At 37.8% G+C, this 26,787-nt stretch overlaps 4 protein-coding genes across 4 annotated transcripts; all 4 read right to left on the minus strand.

The window, feature by feature from the left end:
• Nucleotides 1-1,616: 1,616 nt before the first annotated feature.
• On the minus strand, nucleotides 1,617-3,564 carry LOC141832447 (uncharacterized). The gene is made up of 7 exons (XM_074719948.1): nucleotides 3,344-3,564; nucleotides 3,066-3,272; nucleotides 2,813-2,905; nucleotides 2,635-2,736; nucleotides 2,208-2,573; nucleotides 2,001-2,140; nucleotides 1,617-1,906 (listed from the first exon to the last, which is right to left on the minus strand). The coding sequence occupies exons 1-6, from the start codon at nucleotides 3,551-3,553 to the stop codon at nucleotides 2,030-2,032; spliced, it is 1,089 nt and encodes a 362-aa protein (XP_074576049.1). The 5' UTR covers nucleotides 3,554-3,564; the 3' UTR covers nucleotides 1,617-1,906; nucleotides 2,001-2,029.
• Nucleotides 3,565-5,494: 1,930 nt separating this feature from the next.
• On the minus strand, nucleotides 5,495-8,190 carry LOC141832476 (uncharacterized). Its single transcript, XM_074719981.1, has 2 exons — nucleotides 5,903-8,190; nucleotides 5,495-5,810 (listed from the first exon to the last, which is right to left on the minus strand). Exons 1-2 carry the CDS (start codon nucleotides 8,188-8,190, stop codon nucleotides 5,495-5,497), a joined length of 2,604 nt encoding a protein of 867 aa, XP_074576082.1.
• Nucleotides 8,191-12,848: 4,658 nt separating this feature from the next.
• LOC141831715 (putative inactive receptor kinase At5g58300) lies at nucleotides 12,849-14,979 on the minus strand. The gene is made up of 2 exons (XM_074719120.1): nucleotides 13,731-14,979; nucleotides 12,849-13,646 (listed from the first exon to the last, which is right to left on the minus strand). Exons 1-2 carry the CDS (start codon nucleotides 14,962-14,964, stop codon nucleotides 13,042-13,044), a joined length of 1,839 nt encoding a protein of 612 aa, XP_074575221.1. The 5' UTR covers nucleotides 14,965-14,979; the 3' UTR covers nucleotides 12,849-13,041.
• A 2,051-nt stretch (nucleotides 14,980-17,030) lies between these two features.
• On the minus strand, nucleotides 17,031-24,493 carry LOC141831716 (uncharacterized). The gene is made up of 5 exons (XM_074719121.1): nucleotides 24,220-24,493; nucleotides 24,040-24,130; nucleotides 22,193-22,313; nucleotides 17,865-18,899; nucleotides 17,031-17,723 (listed from the first exon to the last, which is right to left on the minus strand). Exons 1-5 carry the CDS (start codon nucleotides 24,392-24,394, stop codon nucleotides 17,310-17,312), a joined length of 1,836 nt encoding a protein of 611 aa, XP_074575222.1. The 5' UTR covers nucleotides 24,395-24,493; the 3' UTR covers nucleotides 17,031-17,309.
• Between the last annotated feature and the right edge of the window lie 2,294 nt (nucleotides 24,494-26,787).

Consider the following 26,787-nt stretch of genomic DNA (forward strand, 5'->3'; position numbering starts at 1 on the left):
GCCACGGGGAACCATGGACCGACTTGATCGTGACCGTCGGTTCGTAATCATCCGGATGAGAAAATATACGCGTATCGTGTTCGGTGATGGACGGTTGAGATTGATTTTGGCGAGCAAAATACGGAAATTGATGCAAGTGGAATAATAAGATTCTCGTCACCTGTTCCCACTGGACTACAATGGACACACAATAATGTGCATAGTTGTAGCAAGTTGAGGTATTTTCAATTTAATGTGAAATTATCTTTCCCATATTTATATTTTTCCAAAATTAAACAAAGGACATGGTGTGGAATTTTTAAAAGACACATCCAATTTTTAAATTTCTCAAAAAATATATTTATTTTTATTTTACTCCTCTCGTCAATATTTATTTCAAAGAACAACATCATTGTAATATTGAATTTAATACTACTTTAATTCACTTTAATATTGTATAAATCTTAAAATCAGTATTATTGTGATATTGTATTTTAAAAATTGATATTTTAGTAATATTAATTTTAAAAATATAATATTATAATGGTACTGTTCTTTAAAATTAATACTATAATGAATACAATACCATAATGATTGACAGGAAGAGTAATAAGACAAATCCAAAATTTAGATGTGCCACTACAAGAAAAAAAGGATTTCCCGGCGGTTTAAAAATCGTTTAGCGGCGGTTTGGAACCGCCGCAAAATCATTTCCCGGCGGTTTACCAAACCGCCGCTGATACCGGTGTCGTTAAACCATTTAGCGGCGGTTTTAGAGAACCGCTGGAATAACCGCCACTAAAGTAGATTTCCCGGCGGTTGTTTTTGCGGCGGTTCGAAATATTTCCCGGCGGTTGTTTTTGCGGCGGTTCGAAATATTTTTCGGCGGTTTGTTTAGTGGCGGTTAGAAATGATTTTTCGGCGGTTGTTTTTGCGGCGGTTCGAGATAATTTCCCGGTGGTTCTTTTAACGGCGGTTAGAAATAATTTCCCGGCGGTTTATTTTTTGCGGCGGTTTGAAATAATTTCCCGGCGGTTCTTTTTACCAGCGGTTTGAAATATATTCCCGGCGGTTTTCACAAACTGCCGCAAAATGGTTTCCCGGCGGTTTGCTAAAACTGCCGCAAAATGGTTTCCCGGCGGTTTGCTAAAACTGCCGCAAAATGATTTCCCGGCAGTTTTAGCTTTTAGTGTGCAATTACATAATTTTCAACCTGCGATAGTTTTTACAAATAAATAGAAAAATTAAACCAAAAATTATAATAAATTAAAAATTTTACTTGCATTAATTTCTTGCAAAACTAGTGAACAAATATTAGTCATTACACACGGATATCAAATTTGTCAAATATCAAATCACAGACAGTGAATTTATGTTACAAAAAAAACTGAAAGTTTAATTGGTTACAAAAAAAAACTGAGAAATCTCTCTAGCTTTCTCAGATGTCAAATCCTAGAAATAGAGAATAAACGGGGCGCCGAGCGTTGAGGTAGAGCTCCTAAATTTATCCTGCAAGAAACATAGAAGTTAATTAATATGATTGCAGAACACATTAAAATGCAAACATAAGCATCTATCTCAACAGTTAAAAATAGGAAGACAGAAGGTGTTCATTGTAAATTTCAAAAGAGCACAGACATGTTCCATGATGAACATAAAAGTATAACAAGATATAAATAAAAATGCAAATATCTGACAATAAAAATGCAAATATCTTGGTTGGTTAATTTATATATATGGTCGAAGCTAGCTCCTGTCAGTCTCTGTGGTTAATTTATATATATGGTCGAAGCTAGCTCCTGTCAATATCTGACAATAAAAATGCATCACCATCTTCTGTTACTGCTTTCTGCTGAACATGATCTGTGACTACACTCCTTCCAAACATGAAGAAGCTGGTAAGCAGCCTTCTTCCCAGCTTACACACCTGCAACCACAGACAAATGCAGCAAATATTGACGTTGTTAATGAATTAAGATAACAACCACACATTTGAAGACATGTAAAGGTGCAAAACATACCTAAGCTATGATGCAATCTAGCTACTAATTTAATTTGGACTACGGTTGGAATGATCAGCAAGTTGTTGAGCATCATGACTAGCCGAGGAAGATGGTCTTGCACCTTGTGAGAGTGCAGGTGCACTCCCTTCATCTGGGGCCTAAAATTAAAAATACTAATTGAATATAAAAAATTAAAAGTAATTTTAACACCATTAACATACATACCATCGCACTAATCAAAGTGGCCAATTCAGGTGGCAAATTGCTTCCTTGCATTTGCAGAATATATTTAACAGCTCCCTCAAATGCTTGTCTTCTTGATCTTTCTGTTTCAATTATTGATTCCAAATTCTGTACTTTTACTCGAGAAGCTTCTAATTCAGATTTCATCTCAGTCATATATGTTTGGAGTCCAAAATCAACAGGAGCATTTGAACATGATGTTTGACCAAAGACCTGAGTAGGGCATGGCCCAGAACCCACACCTCGAACTCGGCCCGGGTGCTCCTTCCCTATAGCTTGAGAAAGTGAATCAATTTTTGAAAATCCCTTAGAGGAATCATCTTCACGCTCAATGTTGATAATTTTTTCCTGCATACATTATATTTTATCAATTATATAAGAATCATGTTGTAATTAATACTAAACTTACACCAATGACTTCAGCATTGTCGTGAATATAAGAACCATCCTTTTTCTTGTGCAACATAACCCATAACTCCCCTCGGCTAATGCTGCTTCCACGTTGTCGTTCCTATATCACATTATTGACATATAGTTAAATAATTACACAAAAAATGAACTAATAAGTGAATTATTGGGTCTACTACCTCTTCATGTTTTCTCCTTGCTATGGTTTTTGAACCACCCGTGTGGGTGTATAATTGCTTCTTCCGATTTTCAGTATTTCTCTTGCATAAGTCCTATTAGAAGATGACAGTAAATGCATGTGAATTATTATGAATAGATAAAAAAAACATGTAACATCCAAACATTAAGAGAAGTTCAATAAATGAAATTAACCATAATTTGAATCTCAATTGAAATGGATCTCATGAGCAAGAGTGAATTAGGAAATGTCACCTGGGTTTTCTCACTCAACCGATAGTCAATGAACCATCTCCAATGGTTTTCATCAATTCCAGGAGGTCGGTTTGCAACATTTTCCTCCTTGCTCAAAGTGCTATCATAGAATTCATGAAACAAGATAGACCTAGTGTCTTTCCATGCTTTCCCAATACGTTTCATAATATCATTCTTCAGTCGATTATCCACTATATGAAATTTATTCTGCATACAAAATCAAAGAGATTAGTATCAGTCACATATATTACAATACATGGAAGAATAAATTTATTTACCTGAATGATGCTATTATATACCGCGTCCTTATAGGATTGAGGAACCTTACGCCAAGAAATATAGCAAATGGGAAATTTATTGAAATCACTCCCCAACACTCCTAAAAAGCCACCCAAAAGGCCACCTGCATCGCCTATGGCTTGCCCAAGCTCATTGCATGGAACTAAAATTTTTCTACCATCAGGAATTGACCAAACATCTTGCACCATATATCGTGCTTCCTTACTTGTGTGATCCAACTCATCTAAAACAAATAAAATATTTTTTTTCCTAAGTTTACAGATTAAATATGAAACAATATTGTAAACATATTGAAAAAATTATAGTAGAAGTAAAATATTGTAGAAATGAAGGAAGAAAATTGTTACCAATAACATTAACCACCCAATAACTTTTCTTCTTGCTACCACTCGAAGCAGTGTCAGCATTTTCATCAAATGAATCAACATCTTCATCCTCTTGATCATCCTCTGGATTAGCCTCTTGAGCATGTAAAGGGTGGGATGGAATAGAACTAGATGCCCTATGAGTAGATGGCACTGAATTAGCTCCAATCTGAGTTGGTGCACTCAATTGAGCTCTACTAATAATTTGTGGCCTTGAATGAACAACCGTATTAGAAGTTGGGAGTAAATGAGCATCACTATGAGTTGGTGGCACTAAATGAGATGCACTGTGAGTTGGGGAAACAAGGGAAGGCCTAGTATTAGGTTGTGGCAAAGTTGTAGTTGATTTTTCTATCCCTGATGGTGCAACCTTAAAGCGTTTATTCCTAGGCATTGCTGTAGTGGTCAAGATATAAAGCGTTTTTCTATCACCCTGCACAAAGTGGAAGAAAAGTCCATGAAACCAACATTATGAAGTTACCATAAAGCAAATGAAAAAAACCAACATTATGCAGTTACCATAAAGCAAATTTAGAAAAAATTGCACTGTTAAGATCTTACAAAAATCCTGCACAAAAATCCTGCACTATTAATATATAATACAAAAATGGCACTATAAGAATAGAATAATGCCAAGTGGGGTGCTAGCTATATATATATATATATATATATATATATATATATTCATTAACAGAAAATAGAATGGTTTGGACAGCTTGAATGTCTTTCATTCACAGATCAAGAAACAGAAATAGAAATACAGAATGCTTTGGACTTTTTGTTCTTGTTCTGTGAATGAAAGATGAAGGCTAGCTGCATTTAGAAACCACCATCATTATTGCCAACAACAGCATCATTTGCAGGTTCATCTTCTATATTATCATCCCTTGCCAATTGTAAATCTTCGTTGCCATCATGAAACCACCTATCCAAGTTCGATTGCGGAGAAGGAACAATATCATAAATTGACTCTTCTTCTCTGTCTTCTCCCATGTCATACAAGTCTCTTGGCTGTAGATGTTTTACAATACTCCATCCTTTTTCAATCTCGTCATCCACATAAAACACTAGTTGAGCTTGAGACACAAGTATATATGGCTCATCACTCCAACATGTATTGAGCTTGAGAAAAATTAACACTAGTAAAACCTGAGTCATCTCTTTTGATACCTCTCTCAGAAGTAGTGTTAGCCCACTGACATTTGAACAATGTAACAGTGAATTGACCATTATAGTTCAACTCAATTATGTCCACTAATTTTCCATAATAAGGAACACCTCCGACTGCCATATTATTATCACGATTACTTGCGTAGCTCCGAGTATCAAACATACCATATACTCCACTATTTTGACTTTTCAGCCCGTGGTCTCGAGAAAGAGTTCTAAACTTAAATCCATTCACATTGTAGGCAGTAAATCGTTTGGCTTGATCAAGTGGTCCAAGTGCAAGCCACCTTAATTCTTCTGAATGTCTAGCACCTTCATTGGATATCTAGCATTAAGAATTGTCACACTTAGTTTTTACTATTAGTTACACCTCTAAAATTGAATTTAAAAAATAACAACTTCTACTCACATGCTTCTGAAACCAGTTAGGAAATTCTTTGTGTACAACTTTATCTATCTCTGATTGCAACCTTGTCCGATGTCTTAACATCCTCTTTGTTATTGCCCTAAATTCCCTATTAGTAAGAAAAAATATATGATAAATACTAAAGCAATTGATTTATAACAAGATTTGTGTAAGAATTTTTGTATTACTTACTCAAGAAAAGGGTCTACTGCTATACAGTTGACAAGCACGTGACGATGTGCTTGCAACTTCTCTAATGGTGTTAATATAAAATATGAGAATCCCCCAACTGATCTTCCAATTTTTGGGAACATAGTGTTGCTTTCATGGTGTTCAACATGGTCGGGTTGATCATCAACACGCCTTGGTCGATTGGTTCTTGTCTCTGTGTCATTCAAATATCTTGAACAAAATGTGAGAATTTCTTCAGCCAAGTAACCTTGAACAATTGAACCTTCAGGTTGTGCCTTATTACGCACATAAGACTTCAAACGACCTAGGTACCTTCACATTAAAAAGTTTATAGATTCAGGTAAAACAATTTACTACTTATTTAAAGAAAATGAAAAAAATGAAATTTGTGATGTTAAGTTCACCTTTCTATTGGATACATCCATCGATAATGCACTGGGCCTCCCTCTTTTACTTCATCCACTAGATGAACAATTAAGTGAACCATGACTGTGAAAAATGACGGAGGAAAAATCATCTCCAAATGACAAAGAGTGTGAACAATTTGATCTTGAAGGGTAACAAGATCAATGGGGTTCAACACTTTACTGCATATTTGACGAAAGAATGAACAAAGATCAGCTATCACCGCAAACACTAGACCAGGCATAGCATTCCTCAAAGCAATTGGTAAGAGTTGTTCCATAAGAATATGACAGTCATGACTTTTCAACCCAAATATCTTACGTTGTTTCACATCAATACATCTTGAAATGTTGCTTGAGTAACCATCTGGAACAACCACATTCTTCAAGGTCTTAAGAAATATATCTTTTTGTTTGTTTGACATAGTAAAAATAGCAGAAGGATATTTCCCATTCTCATTTGGCCAAAGTGTAGATCTTATGCCCATAGATTGTAGGTCTCTTCGAGCATTAAGGTGATCTTTTGTCTTACCACTTTCATTTAGCAAAGTGTACAGAACATTGTCACACACATTTTTTTCAATGTGCATTACATCAAGATTGTGGCGCAATGCATTAAACTCCCAATAAGGAAGTTCAAAGAATATACTCCTTTTTCTCCAATGTGATTCATCTTCATTGGCATTTCGCTGCCCCCGTCCTCTTTTACCTTTCACCTCCGGTGTCTTCCCAAATGAAACCTGGATATTCTCAACCTGACTGAAAATAGCTGAGCCTGATAATTTTACAGGTGGATTTCTTCTATCAATCTTACCATCAAATCGGGTCTTATCCAATCTAAACCTGTGACCAGCATGAAGGAAACGACGATGACCCATAAAACACCATTTTCTACTATGATGAAGTCGGCAAGGTTCAGTATCAATATTGCATATAGGACAAGCTAGCTTACCATATGTGTTCCACCCAGACAATGTCCCCAACCCAGGAAAATCACTAATTGTCCACATCAATGCTGCACGCATTTTAAAATTTTCATTCGATGAAGCGTCAAATGTTTCAACACCATCCCACAACACTTTCAGCTCATCGATTAAAGGTTGCAAATAAATGTCTATGTCATTCCCTGGCATTTTCTTACCTGGAATGATCATCGAGAGGATGAAATTAGTTTGTTTCATGCACGTCCAAGGAGGGGTATTATACGGAATGAGAATCACAGGCCAAATGCTATAATTAGTGCTCATGTTTCCGAAAGGATTAAACCCATCACTAGCTAAAGCAAGGCGAACATTACGTGCATCCGAAGAAAATTCAAAAAATTTAGAGTCAAATCTTTTCCATGCCTCAGCGTCTCTCGGATGCCTCAATAAGCCATCTTTATTACTGTCCACAGCATGCCATTTCATATCATCAGATGTCTTACTAGACATGAACAATCTTTGTAACCGAGGAATTAATGGAAAATAACGAAGAAACTTTGCTGGTTGTTTTTTCCTTTTAGTAATTGCAAGCCTATGCTCAATAGAAGAATTTTTCCATCTAGATGTGCCACATCGCTTGCATTGATTCAAACTTTTATCGGGTCCCCAATATAGCATGCAATCATTTGGACATGCATCTATCTTCTTATAATTAAGACCAAGTTTTTTTATAGTCTTTTTTGCCTCGTATAATGATTCTGGGATCTTTGCATGCTCAAAGGCATCATGCAACAGCTCGATTATCATAGACAAGGCCTTGTCACTCATCCCACAAATGCACTTGATGTGATACAACTTTACTAAAAAAGAAAGCTTTGAGTATTTTGAGCATCCTTTATATAATTCTTGTTCCCCATCTTTAAGCAAATCATAAAACTCTTTAGCTTTACCACTCGGACCCTCTTGTAAATGTGGCATTCTTCCTTCACCTTCATTTAATGGATCATGCATTGTTGAATCTTGACTGACATTTGGTATAGGGAATATGAAAGCATCTTGAATCATATCACGGATTGGATCTTCAGAAGATTTAGTATGTTGTGTTTCATGCACATAACTAGAAGTCTCCCCTTCACCTCTCTCACCATGTAATAGCCAAACTGTATAACCCGGTGGAAAGGGCCTTAACAACAAGTGATCGTACACCTCTTCTCTAGTCTGGAATAGTCTGAATCCACAACGAGAACAAGGACACTTTATCCTATTATCGGATGATGCATTAGCAAATGCAAAGTCCAAAAATTTCAATAATCCATCTATATATTCGGGAGTATCTCGCGGCTTCAAAATCCAACTTTTGTCCATATCTAATTCAATAATGAAAATAGAATATATAGCGGCGATTAACTTTCAAACCGCTGCGAATTAAATTTTAAACCACCGTAAATCATTAAACCTCCGTAAAATAAATTTAAACCGCCGCTAAAAATTTATTTTTGCGGCGGTTAATTGAAACCGCCTGGAAAACAGAAAATAGCAGCGGTTTTAAAAATCGCCGCTAAATAACTGTCGCAAAATCGTGATTTTTTAGTAGTGTATCCACTTTCCCATGATCTCTTCTCCACTTCCTTATGATCTTCATAGGTATCTCACACTTATAAATATCAGGTATATGTTAGGAAAAAAGAGGTTTGACTCTTTTCAACTCACTATCTCTTATTATTTTTCTCTTTCTATTCAGGGGCAGATCCAGGCGAGGGCTGGAGGGGGCTGAAGCCCTCGCCAGGATCGCCCACCCGTTCCCCTTTTCTTCCTCCTCCTCTACTTTTCCTTTCTCTGTCGGAAGATCTTACCGGCGCAGCAACACGCCTTGACCTCGTCCCCCGCAGCTCCTTCGGCGTTGGACTCATTGATCTCGGCGTCGGCGGAGACCTCCCTGGCCGGATTGCTCTTATCCTCCTCTCCGCCGACGGGCGACGCCTCCACCAGGTCGCCGTCGTCATCCTCCTCCAACGAGGCAACACTATTAAGATCCCAAGAGGCCAAGACCCTTTCATCCACCTAAAAATCCTTTCTTTATCTCCTTTCTACCCTCAAACTCAAATCTTTCTTCTCAAAACAATCGATTTAAAGGCGGCGGCAGCAGCAGCTTTACCAAACTTGTGCCACTCAAAGCTTAGCAGCAGGGAGAAAGGAACAGACACTGTGCATACATCAAAAAAGGACTCATCTTTCACCAAAATGTAAGTTAAAAGTTAAAAGAAAAGGAGTTTTCCTTTGAGGAGGCAGCCATGGTGGTCTCCTCTACTTGGACCTCTACTGATCACACAATTCCTCAGTTTGGAACTCTGTTCTTCTCTATTCAGTTGTGTTTCTTTATTGTTATAGTTTCTTTGTCTTTTTTAACCCATGTCTTCCGTTTGCCTGTTCGACTGCTATGCCATAAAAAAAAGATATTAAATCTTTGTTTTGCATTTCGGCGGAGTTGATTGTGGTTTCGATTTGAGAAATCAGGAGAAAGAAAGCTTTTCCGTGGTGGATTAGAGTAGATATGTGAGCAAAAATCTGTCGATTAGATTGGGGGAAAGTGTTGTGGGATTTGAGGGAGTAAACCATGGGTTGCTCGTCCGATGTCGGAGATTTCTTTGTTCTTGATTCTTAAATTAAGAGTAATTGGTCTTTCATGACTTTATGCAAGTAGTTGTCATTCTGAAAGCCTATTTCTGATCATTGTTCTCAATTCAAAAATTAACACAAGTAATACATCAAAGGAGATGGAAGGTCTCTAGAAAATATTTCTTTGGACGAGAAATTTAAAAATTTATACCTTCAGATCAATTGTCATCATCCCAAAAATTATTTTTTTCCAACGTGCTCAACTCCAACGTGCTTATCTTTCCTGTAAAGGATGTTCCCAATTCATAATATCCATAAAAAAATTATTTAACAAATTTTTTCATGTATTTAATTAGTAAGGGTAAAATTGTAAATTTTTTTTGATTCCCATTACTTTCTTATTCATACCAAGTAGCATCAATGATAATTATACCCATTTCAGTATCTATACCAAGCACCATCAATTCAGTAATCATTCCCATTGTCATTAACCCCTCAATGAAAATTCATCATCATTCTCATTACCGAATATATACCAAGCGCCTCTCTTATGATTTTAGAGTGTTTTGGAATGATTATTATATTATAAAAAAATTTATTAGCCCCCGCTAAATATTATTTCTGGATCCGCCCCTGTTTCTATTATCATATTGAAGGCATCACGATGATTTAGGTATTAGAGGAATCTTGCTTGGGCAACTTCCAACGAGTTCGTTAACGCGTGTTATTCCTCACAGAGTCGACAACACCAAAGAAGGAAGTCTCTAAAGAGCATATCAAAAAACTAATAAATTACAAAAAAAGTTCGAGTTTCACTCACTCTAGCCTTATTTGTGATTCTAAATTTATTTGTGAATTAATTTTTTGTTTATCGTGGTTCACAAGTACAAATTTTAATTAGTCATTAATTCAAGAAGAGTATTTTAGATAGTTCTTATTTGGTAAAATGTTTATTTAATAATTTTCACAAAAACAAAAAAAAAGCTCATTCATTAAAGTTGAAACATACTTTTAATTTTGTGGAATTTTATCATCCACATTAATTTTATGTAGAAGACCTTTTAAATTCGTCCGAACAATAATAATCAATACTTATTTCACATTAAGTGAGATCAGATCATCCTTTTTAAACTCCTCTATATGAAAAAAAAATTAAGAAAAAATCATTCCTTTTGCACACTAAAAATAATATTTTGAAAAAGAAAAGCCTCTTATTTACGAGTAATTCTTGGTCTCCAAATGCAAACCAAGCTTATTATATTTATCAAATTCCAACCATCACACTTATTATATTTATTATGTGTTATTGGGCTATCTAATGGGTTACAATCCTATTGAGTCAAGCCCAATAAGCATAACATTTGGGACCACTTTAATATCAAAATTTAAAAGCAAATAAGAGAGATCATTCTAAATTTAAATAAGAAAAAAATAATACTATGTTAAATATTTTCAATATGAAATATTTTATGAATAGGCTCGCGTCAAAAATCGAGGGATGGGTCAGTTTCCATGAAACTCGGTATTTGTTGAATTTCATCGAGTCTGGTCAACTTCGATAAATCACTTTCAGGGGAGATGTGATCGATTCCTACATAGAATAACATGCATCATAGGGCTCATATTGCAATGAGGTCTCTTCGATGTCTAAGTCATCATGGAATATCAAATAATATAATAAAGCGTAGAATGAGAAGAAATACAGTAAAATAAATGAAATAGTATAACATATAAGACAATCATTCATTCCCTTTTCCTCTTCCCCTCTCATAAAGAGGAGTCCAAGGACTCATTTCATTAAAGGGTCATTAAGGAGTGTTGTGGTAACTGTCATATCTTTAAATTATAGTAATCGCTATCCTTTAATGTTAGTAACTGTTGCATGTCGATAGCTCGGAAAGTCGACCTCTTGACGACTCGAGAAATCGATAAGCCGGTAGGTCAGCAAGTTCGGAGGTCGACATCTTGACAAGTCGACAAGTCGGGAGATCAGTAAGTCCAGAGGTTGATAGCTCGATGAGTCAGCAAGCCGGGAGATCAGTAGGTCCGAAGGTCAGTAGCTTGGCCTGTTGACAAGTCATGAGGTCGGCAGCTTGGTGAGTCGGCAAGTCGGGAGGTCACAGGTCTGGAGGTCGACAGCTCGACGAGTTGGCAAGTTGGGAGGTCAGCAGGTCCGGAGGGCGACAGCTTGGTGAGTCAAGAGGTTAGCTCAGCAAGTCTAGAGGTCAACAGCTCAGCGAGTCAACAAATTGAGAGGTCAACAGGTCTAAAGGTCAGCAGCTCAGCAAGTCGACAAGTCAGGAGGTCGACAGGTCTGAAGGTCAGTTGCTCAGCGAGTCAACAAGTCAAGAGGTTGGTAGGTTTGGAGTTGGCAACTTGGTGTAATTCAATCATTTTATTCAAACTTTTAAAACATAACTATTCACTAATTATTGAAATTCTCTCCTCCATTAATTTTATCAAAAATAATTTTAATTGAATGTCAATATTCGGATAGGTTAGTTGAGCTACTTTCTCTAACAACTTATTTAATCTACATTTAACAAAAAAAACTCAAATCAACCGAGTCAGCCAAGGAAAGCCCTCGATTAGCATCAAAGTACACAAAAATAACACCCCAAACCTATTTTAAAAACACTTTCAAATACGCAAAAATAAAAAATATTATATCGTAATAAAATTAAGAAACAAAAATGCAAATCAAACTGAGTCAAATTTTATGATATTTAAAATTTATTTAATAAGATAATTAAAGTAAATCGAGTTGAATCTAAAAATAAATTAAATTATTTAAATGATTGTTCAAGTTTAATTTGATTTTTTTTACAAATTTAACTTAGTTCGAGTTTTGTTTGAACTCGAATTGTTTGCGTATTATCTTATTTGATTATTTAAACATTTATATATTTTTAAACTTATTTGATTTGATTGATAATTGAATTTGATAATATAAATTTATTTATTTATAAATTTTATTTATGAATATTTATTCATGAATAATTTATAATATTTATTCACATAGAGTTGAATATAAATATATTTAAATTTATTCATTTAAGTTAATAAATTATTTTATTAAATTAATCTTATATGTATTAAATAAATATAAATAAATTTTTATCCATTTAAATATCAAATTTACTAATAAATATTTGATTCATTTAGGTTCTCAATTTTTTTTTTAAAAAAAATATAAAATTAAAGGAGCAACAACAACTTTTCCCACCAACTTCAAATCGAGACTTTTGGAAAAGTTTAACAAACTAAAAAAAGAAAAAAGAGAGAGAGAAAATGCAATCACACCCATGAAATTTGGCACAGCAAATCTAAAGAACAGAAGCAAACTCCAATCAGCCTAGAACATAGTTGAGTTGATTACGACACAATAGATTTGTAGAAGAGGGAAGGATTCGAATCCTAACGAAGTCAGACAATATCTTCCTGCGTCGTGACCAATTACAGTTTCTCGATTTACCTCTTCACAAATGATCGTGAGATCGAACATGTGGAACCACTAAAGTGACGAAATTTTTTTTTTTTTTTTTTTTTGCAGAAAAGAAGCAAACTCCAACCTGTCCATGTCCAAGTCACCAAGACCACTCATCCCTGAGACTTCTCCGACCACGGGCGGGGCTCGGCGGAGTCATCGGAGCCCTTCAAATCCTCAAGCATTCCGACGACGTCCACCATTTGCGGCCGCTGGCTGGCACTCCTCGCCACGCATTGCATTGCAATCTGAAGCATCCGAACCAAGTCGTCTTCGATGTCCGGGCACTTCACCAGCTCCGCGTCGAAAACCTCGGCCGTCCACTCCTCTCGCACCACGGACTGCACCCACCTCGGCAGGTCCGCAGCCGCGTCGTCGCGGCCCGGCGACCGGAGCGGAGCCTTCCCTGTCAGCAGCTCGAGCAGCAGGACTCCGAGGCTGTAGACGTCGGACTTCTGCGTGGGTCTGCGGTGCTCGACGACTTCCGGCGAACGGTAGCCCGCAGCTCGCGATCGAGCAGCTGTTATTGAAGGACTTTGAAGCGGCGCGAGGCCGAACTCAGAGACGCAAGGATTGAGTTCCTGCGTCAGGAGGACGTTCGAGGACTTAATGTTGCCATGGACGAGTCTACCACCAGCTTGAGCATGGATGTGGGCGATTCCGCGCGCCACGCCCAGTGAAATCGCTACCCTCGCGTTCCAGTCCAGTGTTCTTCCAGCTGCGTGCTCCGCATGGAAGTTCATCGTTAAACTTTACTATTTTAAGTAACTGTAACAGAGACCGGCAACAATTTAGAGCTCACCGCCGTGCAGGAAGGTGGATAAGTTGCCGAGCGGGGCGTAATCGAAGACCAAGAGCTTCTCATCTTTGGAGTAGTAGTAGGAACGGAGTTGGACGACGTTTGGATGCTTGCCGACGCTTCCGATGATCTCCATCTGCTGCTCGAACTCTCTCTTCCCCGCGGCTACTTCCTTCAGCCTCTTCACCACCACTGCGACGCCGTCCTCTAGGACAGCCTTGTAGGTCGTCCCATGGCTTCCTTTTCCGAGAACTTCGGCGGAAGCTCTTAGAAGATCTTCCAAATCGAAGTTGTAAGAGCATCCCTCGAAGAAGACCAGCTTGTTCTTCTCTGCCTCTTGAACGCTGCTGCTGTACTCCTCGAGCTTGTCGGTGCTTCTTCTGCCGGCGGCGCCATTTCCTTTGGAGGTGCCGCTGCGCTTCCTGCTCTTCCTCCTCGAAGTGCAAATGAGCGCAGCCGTCACCAGTGCCAGAAGAAGGCATGATCCTCCGCCGGCAACTATTATGATGATCCCCGTGCTCGGCGTTTTCCAAAAGTTCCTTTTGGCCGAGCACTGTGCTAGAGGAGTGCCGCAGAGGAAAGGGTTCCCCAAGAAAGACTCAACGGGGAAACTCTGTAGCGATTCAGGGATGGAGCCGGTGAGGTTGTTGTAGCTCAGATTCAGATGCTTCAGCTTGGGAAGTCGAAGCCGCGGTATCGGCCCAGAGAGAGAGTTGTTCTCGAGATACAATGCCGTAAGCCGAGTCAGATTTTGAACCGCCGGTGGAATTTCTCCGGTGAAGGAGTTACAGGAGAGGTCAAGGAAGGTGAGATTGGAGGAGAGCGAAGAAGGCACAGCTCCTGACAGCTCGTTGCGTTGCAGGAACAAAGAACTCAGAGAAGGTATCGAAGGGACGTCGGAGGGCAGATCGAACGCGAGACGGTTGGAATGAAGACTCAAGATTTCGAGCGCATCGAGCTCTCCGAGTGTATCAGCCGGGATTTGGCCGGACAGGCCAGTCCCCGGCAGCCGGAGGCTCTGCACGCGGCCTCCGTCCGGCGTACATGTGACACCGACCCAGGAGGAGCAGACTGGGACCTGAGCACTCCAGTTAAGCTTCGGACCATGAGGGATGGACTCAGCAAACTTGAGGAGGAACTGAGCATCGGAGGTCAGGTTGCCGATGGCTGAAGCTCGAAGACAGTAGTAGTGAAGGAGGATCAACAGAGCCGGAATCCACAAGCCCAAGTTCTCCATTCCTTCAGCTGCAAATTGAACAACAAACGAACTGTAAGAACTTGCCAAGATTTCATTCAAAATTCCAACATCGAACTCAAAGTCAGTGTCCTATTAAAACAGCTCAACTACCTTTATGGCCTCCTCAAAAGTTAGGCATGCCAATTAATTCTCAGCTACTCATTTTCTGATTATTTCTAGATGGGGGACCGAATTGCCATCTCTGACAAAGCAAGACTGTGTACGTATTGAATGGATCGAGAACAAACTTCTTTGAGGAAGGAAACTGCAGTTTGTCAGGTGATGAACAGCCCGGAGAAGAGAAGGCAAAGATCAAGGGATGACAACCAGCACCAGCCGAAGCTGCAGCGATCGCCGGCGAGCTCACGAAGTTCACATAAAGAACCAATTTTTAGGCCCCTCCTTACCGGCGAGCTCACAGATACAGGCTTCCTTACGCCACTGACTCCGCCATTATCGCTCAACTCGGAGCTACACCGCTCACAAAAAGAAAAAAGAAGAAGAAGAAGAAATGATGAATAATAAATAAAGCAATTGGCGAGATTGCCGGTCTCGCGAACCGTCCCTTGGAGAAACTTTTGTCGGCTTCTCACTCTCTTGGAGAAGAACAAAAAGAAAAAAGAAGACACCTTTGTCGGTTTTGACTGATCGAGGAGGATTAATGATGGGATTGTCTGGACAAGGTAGCAGGACCATCATTAGCTAGGAATCTGGCAAAAATGGCGTCCGAGAAATCACTGAGCGCGCGGAGCGACGGCGTTTGGCCTCGTCTTCTTGGCCCATTGGTTGAGGATCGAGAAGGATTTGAGTTGGAGGTGCTTGAAGCCTTGGACTGTTACCGAGAGAGACAACAGCAAAGGTTTCAGAATAAAGGAAGAAAGATTCCTCGGGTGACGATCAAGCTGTGTAAGCAAAACTCGTTCTTTTTTAGACGCTGAGATAATGTGAATTTGTTTTCTTCCATTTTAATAAGTTTCGTTTACTCGTTCTTTTATTTTGGTTAAAATAAAATAATATAAATTTTATTAGAGATGTATATTTTAAAAATTATTTTTTAATATATATATAATTAATCTCTTGCGTGATTAAATTTATGCGACCATGCACGACTTTGATGTGGTTGGGATTTCTCATCAGCATGGCATGATTTCGCAACTAAAAAAAATCCTAACTTAAACTCCTAACCCTAACCTCCGATCCCAATCTCTTTACTGTCGCCTCTCCCTCTCGTTGGCTCTCCGTCCCGATCCCGATCTCAGAGATCTCGTTGCCACCATTGCCTCTCCACGTCCTGAGAGAGCTCATCTCGATCTTGCAGCTTTACGAGAGAGTTCGTCGCAGCCGTCGTCGCCTCCTCATCCCCATCTGGCTGCGACAAACTCTCTCGTAGCTCTGCGAGAGAGATCGGGGGGCGTGGAGAGGCACGACGACGACGAGGTCTCTAAGATCGAGATTGGGACGGAAAGCCAATGAGAGGGAGAGGCGACGACAGAGAGATTGTAATGGAGGTTAGGGTTAGAATCACGTTATTTGAGGATTTAGGTTATGATTTTTTTTAGTTGCAGAATAGTATCATACTGGCAAGAAATTCAAGCCACATCTGAGTCAGCACGGTTGCGCAAATTTAATCGTGTAAAAGATCAATTCTCTTATAAATTATTACCCCTGGAGCATAATTGAATTGATTACGATAAATAGAATTATAGAAGTGGAAAAGAATTTGAATCTCGACGACGAAGCATATTCCTAAATTTATACCTCCCACCTCTTCTTAACGCCTCATTCATTAATGACATCATTTTAAAATTAATTAATCAAGGAGTGGTTTCCAACGGTACAAGAGGTATTTAATATTTTAGCATCTTCAAATTTATAATTGTATAATTTATGCAGCACTGTTTGTAACACATGAGATCTATATCTCTGAATACTAATATACGTATTTGATTGATATATTCAATCAAGATATTCGTTTATATACTATTTGTTAAAGACAATAGTTTAGAAAAGAAAAATAAGTTCGGAATTAAAAAGTAATTTTGAGTGTATAATCTCAAACTAATACCTTAACACAACTTTAAATTACATAGAAGTTCATTTAACTACTTATCACTGATGCAGCATACAATACCAGGTACAATTGACCAGCAAAAATAAAATTGTAAAGAACAAAACAAAAATAAGTTGTTACAATATTGCAGATCGAACCACATTTTGATCCAATTCGATAAAAAAAAATGCATCAACATCGGCCTGTTGTGGACAAGAAAAAGCAAGCTTTCAAGAAACAGATTGCAGCACACTGAATCATCGATAACAGACTCGACTGACAACGAACTGAATTGTTATAGGGGATCGAAAAGTTCGGGAAGCGGTTCAAACCTGTGTTCAAACAGTGAGCCTTGATCAGATTTATCATCCGTGCTTAGAAGCCAATTTGTATTCTTCAAGTCCTCTTTCATCAACATTGCATCATACCTATAGCTACCATAGAGATCTAGGTCATTCATTTGCTCCATGGTTGTGAGATTTTTCATATCTGGAGACTTGATGATGGAGTTTATGTTGCGTGATCTTGCTACATGGGAATCCACTGAGGCAGCTCCATCATAGCTACCATTTTCGGTAAAGCTTTCGTCATTACTGACAGGAACAATGGCCTCTGATGAACGAACAATCCGGTTCTTGGGAACTGTGGAACGAATACTATGAGGAAAAATTGATGCACCACGAATACCTCCCAAGTTTTGTCGAATGTCCTACACCAGAAAGGGAAGTAGCTCTTAGCAGAGTAAATCTGTACAACATATATGACCTACACCTTTGTATACCTTATCAATCAGGGTAATTAAGAAAAGTTTATGCTAGTGATATAAATGCTGAACGCATGTATATCATACCATATGCTTAATAGCCATGTCGAGTGACTTCTTTGATATTGTCCTTCCAAATCCAGTATTTTCTGTAGATAAAGCTGGTTTAGGACTCCGGCGAAGTCCAGCTTCTGCTGTCACAGGCTTGTGGTTCTCTGGTGAATTGTAGTGTCCATTGCTGTGGAGTGGTTTGGGAGAATTTTCTGGGAACTTACTCCGAGAAACCACTGGTAAAGAAATCCTCCTGTTTGAACTTGAAGTTACAACTGGTTCAGATTTCAAATTTGCTTGGACAGTGAGTGCCATTCCGGGCCGTGTCCTCCCAGCTGATAGAGGACGTTCAGGCAACTTTGTCCTAAGGTTTGGTGGCACATCATTGGGAAAATCTGGGAGATCACTTGGACGCACTGGAGCCCGTGGTCGTGGGTTAGGAGAGCTGGGACGAGAGGATGTTGAAGTCAATGGAGCTCGAGGTCGACTTGGTGAACTGGGACGAGAAGAAGATGCTGAATTTACTAGTGGCCGGGGCCGTGGACTTGGGGAGCTGGGACGGGAAGAAGTTGAAGATGGGATGCGGCTAATAGTAGATGGAAGCCTCCCAACAGAGGGGGAGCGCCCTGCTGCTGTTGGTGCTGATGGTGTTGCTCGAGCAATGGATTGTCTAGTGGGTGTTGATGGTCGAGAACTTGACGAGGATATTACAGAAGTATTGATTGAGTTTGTATTATTAGAAGCTTGAGGCCTAGTTGGAGTTGCAGGTCTAGAACTGTGTGATGGTTCAGATTTAACAACTGGAGAGCCATAGGCGGATCTAGCTTTTACAGGAGTGGATGAACGTGTTGGCACAGAACGAGATGTTAGCAATGGTGTCTTTCCTGAAGAAGGGGTAACTGGCCGCTTGCTAGGGGTTGATGGTCTAGAGGTGACTGAGGCAGAGCTAGTGTTCAGGACTGAGGTACGATTGTGATTGGATAAATAGCTAGATGAGACAGAAGCTCGAGTGACAGAACTACTTCTGGCTGGTCGTACAGAATGGCTGTTCTCCGTTTGCGAAACAGATAGCTGCACAGTAGATTGCAGAAAAGTATGGTGTTCAAAAATCTCCTCGAGAAAGCAGGCAGAGCTAAGCAAGTAAGACAATATTGGAAACACAAAACACATGCTTAAAAGATTTCAAAAAAAAAAAGGTTCCAGCTTTAATATCTCAATTTTTACTATATATGAATCCTGTCTGTTTTTCTTCAAATTTCCAAGAAAGAAAACAAAAGGTCTATTGGCCCTTAGCACAAGGGACTCCCAGGTTCAGGGTATTTGATGGCAATATAACTGGAAACAGAAGCAACAGAAAGATGCATAAGCATATAACAAGAACCTGACAGATATTGATAGCTAGGAGTTAAACAAACTACAGTAAAGAGAAACAAAACTTTGCATGCATAAACCATAAACAAATTAAAGATTAGACGAAGAAACTGTATTTATGCCAAAAATAGAAGTTTACTGCTCCCTTGTTTACATTCGTGGAATTTACTATAGAGTTACCCATCATTAATTATTAATTACTTGAGACACGCCTCACAGTCAAACACAGCTGAGGTAATATCTGCTTTGGCTGATAGCTGATAATATTAGCCTCATGATTTTGTCTCAGGGTAGAAATTGTTGGTGCCTCAAAGAGGCACTTGCCCTCTACAAAAGAGGGGTCACTCTAAGGGTTCAAGCGACTTAGATATGAGTAATAAAGCCAAATCCATAAGAGCTCTAATGTCTTCTTCTCCCCATTCTATTGTTCTTTCATTATTCATTGCTCAATAATGCCCTTATAGATTTATGCAATTAATACAGAGATGAAAACATATATTAATTTAATTCCCCTAATCAAGATGGGGTGGATGCATATGGTTAGTGACTGGCACTGCCCCGATTCCCAAAGCCTCTCAAAAAAGTACTTGAGCTCTGTACAGTGATTCAGTGTAAGATTCCTATTCTCTTTTATACTTGATCCAATATGCATGATACATTACTTTTCATATTGGATCTGATATGCATGATACATTACTTGATTCTAATGACTATGACTATTGTTTCTAATGACTATGACTATTGTTTCACCTGTGAGAGGAATTTATCAAAAATATCGCATAAAGATGCAAAGATATGCAAGCTGTCAATACACGGAAAAGGTATGTGTTTAATTTTCACACGAAGTATTATTTAAAAATTCAAGAATATTTCCATTGTTATAAAATGGTATGATTGTGTATGCACGTTACTATTTAGAACCCATGAAATTTATATTTTAGTATCCTTAAAAATGTGGTGGTGGTTGCATAGGAAAATGATACACAAAAATGCAGGGGGCTTACATGGCATGTAACCATATATATTTAATGCCTTCTTATATGTTGTAACACCTAAATGCTCTGCCTCCATGCATGAAATAATAATGATAATAAAAATTATAATTATTATAATAATCATCGCCTTTTTTAAAGGCAAAATAGGACAAACAGTCCTAACTTAAACCCAATATGTATATGAAGGCTATATATATACACAAGAATAGCCTTAATAAAGCAATACTTGGTTAAACACTTTTAGATGTTCATTTAGGAGAATGAGATGTAAAAAAAAAGTAGCCTTCCTTCTATGGAAACCCTACCTGTGTGATAGGTGGGCCCTTGAAGGAGTTAAAAGGTTAATAACAAGTTGATTGGTTGGCTCAAAGAGTATTTCTATAAAATTTAAAACTGCATGGAATTCCTTAAAATAATTGTCACACCCATTCACAAGGTGATTTGGTTGTACTCCTACGTAGAGCAAAATAAAAAAAAAAAAGAAACTCTAAAAGGAATCTAAAATGGTGGATCTATGAGATGTCACTCTGCAAACATTTGTTAAATTAGGTGCTCTCTCTTATATGAAGGTATCAGTAGAACTGCCATGAATAGGAGTTGGAGACTCCTACATATGCTCACAAAAAATCAAGGTATGCTCACAACTACTAATGTGCCAACTCACACCCTAACTTCTTGTACTCTATGTATTCTAGTCGAAGTCAGGTCAAAAGGGGTTCAAGACCCAATTCACCTTGTTTTTCCAATGGAGGGTTTAGTATTAAGTGATCAAGATTGCTCGTCAAAGCACCTTACTGATCACATAGTATAAATGTTAGGCAACACTTTAAATAATATAATTATTGATTTGAATTTTGAGTTTTATGGGTGACTGTAATGGTATAGTTTTTACATTATCTTGTATGGGCATAAGATAAAAAAGTAATAATATTATCTCAATTCATCTTGACCTGTGTTATAGCATATCAAGAGATGTAAAATGTTGGCAAGATACTTATTGACATAATTGACACAACAACATAGGAGACATTGTATGTGCTAAGTAGTATCGAATTTTGATAATTTATCAAAATGATGCACTTCAACCGTGCTGTTTGACTTGGTAGAAGATTTCAAATCATGTCAAATTGTGACATGTCTCATGAACATCATATAGGCATTAATAGAGAGCATTAGCAATAGTTAGCATGCTTTAAGTGCAAAGCTTCCCAGCGACCATCAATCTAGAAAGTACTAGGCATACTTAACTTCACAGGCAATTCGACTAAAAAGCTTCTCTTTGTTAAGAAAACAGACAACCCATTTGAAATGTCAAACTGATGGCCTAGTCAAACTTTACTCATTCTATGTGTGATTTGGTTCATCCTACCATAATGTCCTAGAAGTTTCCAATAGTGACACTTTGTTCAAGTCCTAAACATTTACAAGGAGTGGCGAATTTGTTCAAGCTATCAATCACTCTCTGCCTGATCATACTATGTCTTCACATGCAACTAGTTGCATGTAAAGACTTCCACTATTGAGAACTTGCATGCTAACTAATCCTTTTTTTCTTCTAGAACTTGCTAGAAGAGTTATTCCACTAGAAACCATTTCACTCCATCCTTGGAGAGCAACAAGAGTTATTTGTCGAAATTATCTGACTTAAAAAAAAATATTGATCAAATGAAATAAGAAGGCATTAAATTCACAAATTTGAAGTGGAATGAAAATTCGCTCATGTTAAATTGTATTCAGATCATAGAGATAAGATAATCAATCACAAGGTTAAAATGTTGCAAGCCAAAAATAGAACATTTAACACAACTATAGCAGTTATCTTTAAAAAAATTGAAAAGAATTTTTAACTTGATATGAAGGAAGGCTCACAACCTGCCTGATAAGTCTAACAAAACAAACCATACTGACAGACCATATTCAATATGAGAAAAATATTTAATGAAACCGAATTAAATAGGGATTGATAATTCAGATGATGATATGATACTAATCACTAACCCTAGATGCTCTAGTAGTTGAAGCTGATCTAACAACAGTTCGCTTTGCTGCTGCAGCAGGCACTTGAATCTCGCTAGAAACCAGAGGAGCAGCTTGTGGAGTTCCAGGTGGTGTTATAAGCCTGTTGACATTCAATTTGTGAAAGTTGTTTATTCATGATATAAGAGAAATAAAGTAGAAAGAAGTTAGAGAAATACAGTTTATGCTCAAACAATTCAGTCAAGAGGTGATAAATATAAAACGTAATGTGTTCCCATCACAAACAAATTACTACAATGTACAATTAGTGATAGTATGTGGTTTCAACTTTCATCTCAAACAAATTAGTATTATTACATATAAGATACTAAATGGAGATCCTATGAAGAATTGACAGCATTTTGGATGTTGGTAATCAAAGCAAAATTGAAAAAGGTTGTTCTTCATGGGGTTGTGCATCTTCTTAAGTGCAGTATTTCTGTTTGATAGAGAAGGATTTTTTTGAACCTTCTAAGAGGAAGAAAATGATAATGTTGAAAGTCCACATCAAGAAAAGAAAAAAAAATCCTAAAACCATTTGCAAGGATATGAACGTTACTTTTACAAGTTAGTTGATGATGAGTGTTGAAGTTGGGTTCCTGATTATTCTTTCCCTCAGCACAAAGAACCTTTGGCCTGGTCCAATTACATGAGCACTATCATAGCCCAGCTAATTATTAAACCACATTTGACGATGGAATCTGTTAAAGGTGAGTTATTAGGTGTTAAAAATGTAGTAGGTTTACTTCCCAGATTGGCACTCTAGGTCTAGAGTTTTGTCATTAGGAGAACACATTAGGTAATAGTATCCTTGAGGATATTGCTATATAATATCGTCTTTCTAATTCACATAGTAGCAGAACACCCCATTTAGGGTTAGGATTTTCCAAGGTGACTGCTGCTGCCTCCCCTAATCAAATTCATCTTCTCCTAAATGAATTATCATGTCCTCCTATCTGCCTTTTTCTCCTCATCATGTGCGCCAACCATATTACTGCACAAATCAAATCTCTGCTCATGCCTTCTCACCTCAACAGGAGTGCTAAATGTGTTTGAAGAAACTATTTGATTTCTTGTCCCTTCAAAGTAGCCTATCTAGAGTTCATGAACAATCACTAACACAAGTTAGAATCTGGAACAAATCAATCAAACCATCAGATTTTAGATGAACTTTAGTCAATTCCAAATGGAGTTCAGATTATTTAAGTTTTTCCAACAAACTCCAAAAGATTTTTCTTGATACCAATTTATTTGAAATTACACATTAGGTTTGTGGATCCCATATCAAATTTATTGAACAAATGATCCTACAAACTATCCATAACACCTTTGAGGGGCCACTGATCAGAGTTGTCATCAATATCCAGCTGATCTAAGGTACATCAATATCAAATGAGTTATGCAGATTTAATGGTATCTAATCTTACCTAATTTATTTATCTCTGATCAAGGTCAATTGTAAGATTTGGAATACCAGTTTCAGAAGTGATAGTCAGATGAGACAAATCATGGACTTTTTTTTTACTAAAATAGCAGCAAATTTATCTGTAAAAGGAGGTGCTTCTAAATAAAACGAATCCATTAGGCCAACTCAGACAAAGAAAACACGTACAAGAGTCATTCCCTCATCATTCTTTACCCGCTTTCCAAAATGCAGAAAGAATCATTAATCAACTAATGCGCGTCCGTATATGAAATAATAATTAATGGGCTTCTTTCTAAATATGTAAATCATCCACATCGCCTAACAGCAAGCAACAAGTACACCAACGACCGATTTTAACGAAAGCTGCAATGAAATTACAAAGAGACATAAATTGCAACACTACCAATCGTAATCGTGCTTCCCGAGCTCTGCATCCAGAAGATCATCCATGCCGCTCCTCCCTAACCTAGCTTGCGCAACCGACTTGCTAAATTCTACAAGCGAACCAGAAGAAGGGGAATGATCAGTCGTCGCAGAAAAGCAAAGGGGAAGCAACAACTACAAATAAAGTGACAACCGATACCTTCGAGGCTATCAGATCCAGGTCCAGATCCGAGCGGGGGACCAGTGAAGCGGGTGGCTGAGAAGAGATCCAGCTCCAGGCTATCGCCCTCCGCCGCACGCCGTCCTCCGACCGCGAGGCCCGGCCCTCGCCGCAGAAGCAGCGACGACGGGAAATCCTTGGAGACGCGGCTCATGCTGCCAGTGCCATCAAGAGGACGTTTGAGATCGGATCCAGAAGAGGCGGAGGCGGAGGAGGAGGAGGAAAGAGCACGCCATTTGATTACTAAAAATCAAGCTTGCTCTGATTCATATCATATGCACGCTTACAGGCCGATCCAGTCTATTTATTATTCAGTGGGTTTCATCTGAAACTTTAAATAAACTATCGTCTTGAGCAGAAGAAACAGTTAAAAAAAAAAGATTTTCTTAACAAAAAATGTAAAAAAAATGAAAAAAAGGAGAAAATAAAAAAAGAAAAATGAAGGGCGAAAATAGAAAGAATGCCTTTTATTTTTATTATCATTAAAAAATATATATCAAAAGACATCTCAAATTATAAAAATCTCCTTGTGCAATATTATGTAACATTTTTTACCAAAATTATATTGATTTTTTTATCAAAATTATTCTAATAATATTTATGCTATTTTACGTATGTTTAAATAATAACACTGAACAACAGTATGTTTAAATTCAAAGTACCATTTTAATTATTTTTTTAAAAAATAACTTTTTATGATAATAAAAACAAGAAGGGGTTTGTTTTATTATTCTGCCAGCGGTCGGGTGGAAGACCACGGGCCACGGCAGCTTGACGGGCTGCAGATCTGCTGTTCCTGCCCCTTCGCGCTCCAGGAAGAGTGATGACGATCGACTGACGTCACAATCAAATGGAGAGGCATAGGACGCGTGGCGTCACATCTTCAACCATGGAGAATTGCAGCATAATTTGCCTTTGCCCCCTGAATTCTTCCAAATTGCATTCGAAGTCCGTGAAATTTCAACTTTTCATTCTGACTCCAAGATTTCCAAATTATATATGGGGAAAAAAATTAAAAAAGAACCCTTTTATTTTTAAAATCATAACAATTATAATTTCATAACTACGAAATCATAACTGCTATAATATAAAAATTAAATAAGAGATAAAAATATTAGACAGTATAAAATAATATTGAAAGATATTTAAATAAATATATATGATAAAATATTAAAATAAAATATCTTTTAAATTCGATGATTTAAAAATAAAAAAGTGCTATTTTGATTTTTTTGTCCATTATTTATTGTCCCATGATATTTCATTTTTTTTTTCATTTATTACGAATAGTACAGTGCCTTTGGCAGCAGGACAGAATAATTATTGGAAGATGAGCAAATCACGCACAAGTCTCTTCTATTTACATTTGTTTCTGAAAGAAACACTTCACCAAACAAGCCATTGGCAATCGAGCAACCTCAATATATTAATTTCCCCAATTGCAAGGAGGAAGTGAAATGATTGCATTGTGATCATCAAATAGGGCAATTACTTTGCTCAACTCTTCAAGATTTTTAAAATCCAATATTAAGCATTAGGATTAGGTAGGTGATTATGATGATTTCTTTTTTAGTGTTCGTTGAGATACTTCTTGACAGTAGTTCCTATTAAGTCACAATCATGAATCATCCCTATCACATCTGCAAGATACACTTGTTGAGATACTCTCTTTTGTGTTGTATTCTATTCTAATCACTCTGCAGAACTTATACAACTTGAAATCAGACTTAAACACTGTTAATTCAGTTTATAACTCAGAATATCATTAATGATTATGTACAATAAGATGATGCTTCTATGCTAAAATAAACATCTATGTTTGTTCAAAGTAATAAGGATAAGCCATAGGATCCTTTCCCTCCTACTCTCCATTGCTACCCTTTTGCAGTGTCCAAGTAAACATAACCGACCGAATCTAGGAGGATTTCTTTAGTTCTAAGTCAGTCTCATGCTAGAATCATAAGGTATAGACAATCCACATCTTATAAGTATAGTTTCCAGGTGGTCAAAATGTTTAACTACATTACTGACAATCAAGAACTACAAATTATACTGAAGCAGATTGATTATGTACCCCAATTGTCGAGCAGCAACATCTCAAGAGCCAAAGTTGTTGATTCTTCTGGTGATTCTGCTCCTTCAATATCTCCAGCAATCTTGTCCTTCGCTACCAATGGCTTTTACAATGTAAATCTGCAATCACAACATTGTTGGATGATAAAAAGTGGGTGATACACCATCATCTATCTATTTGAATTTAAGAGAACTCATGCATAAACTAAAATGAAACAATTGGATGTACTCATGCCGAGATATTGATATGTCTAGCAGGTTACCTCAATTCAAATACCAGCGCATCCCCATCTTCCAAACTGTGATCCATAGCAAAGCCTCTCCAGACACCAGTAAGGCCAGTTCGGTTTCCTATATAGACGGCATCGTACTCTTTTCCAATCTCATCTTCCAGCACCATTAAATATATTTCTTACACAAGGTAAATATAATATTTCCCCATATCAAAAACAAGACTGTGAAGAAGGTAGGGAA

Source organism: Curcuma longa, chromosome 7, assembly GCF_044706935.1.
Source record: "Curcuma longa cultivar G26 ecotype Majalengka, Jawa Barat chromosome 7, ITB_CL_G26_1.1, whole genome shotgun sequence".
In the NCBI taxonomy this organism is placed as follows: Eukaryota; Viridiplantae; Streptophyta; class Magnoliopsida; order Zingiberales; family Zingiberaceae; genus Curcuma; species Curcuma longa.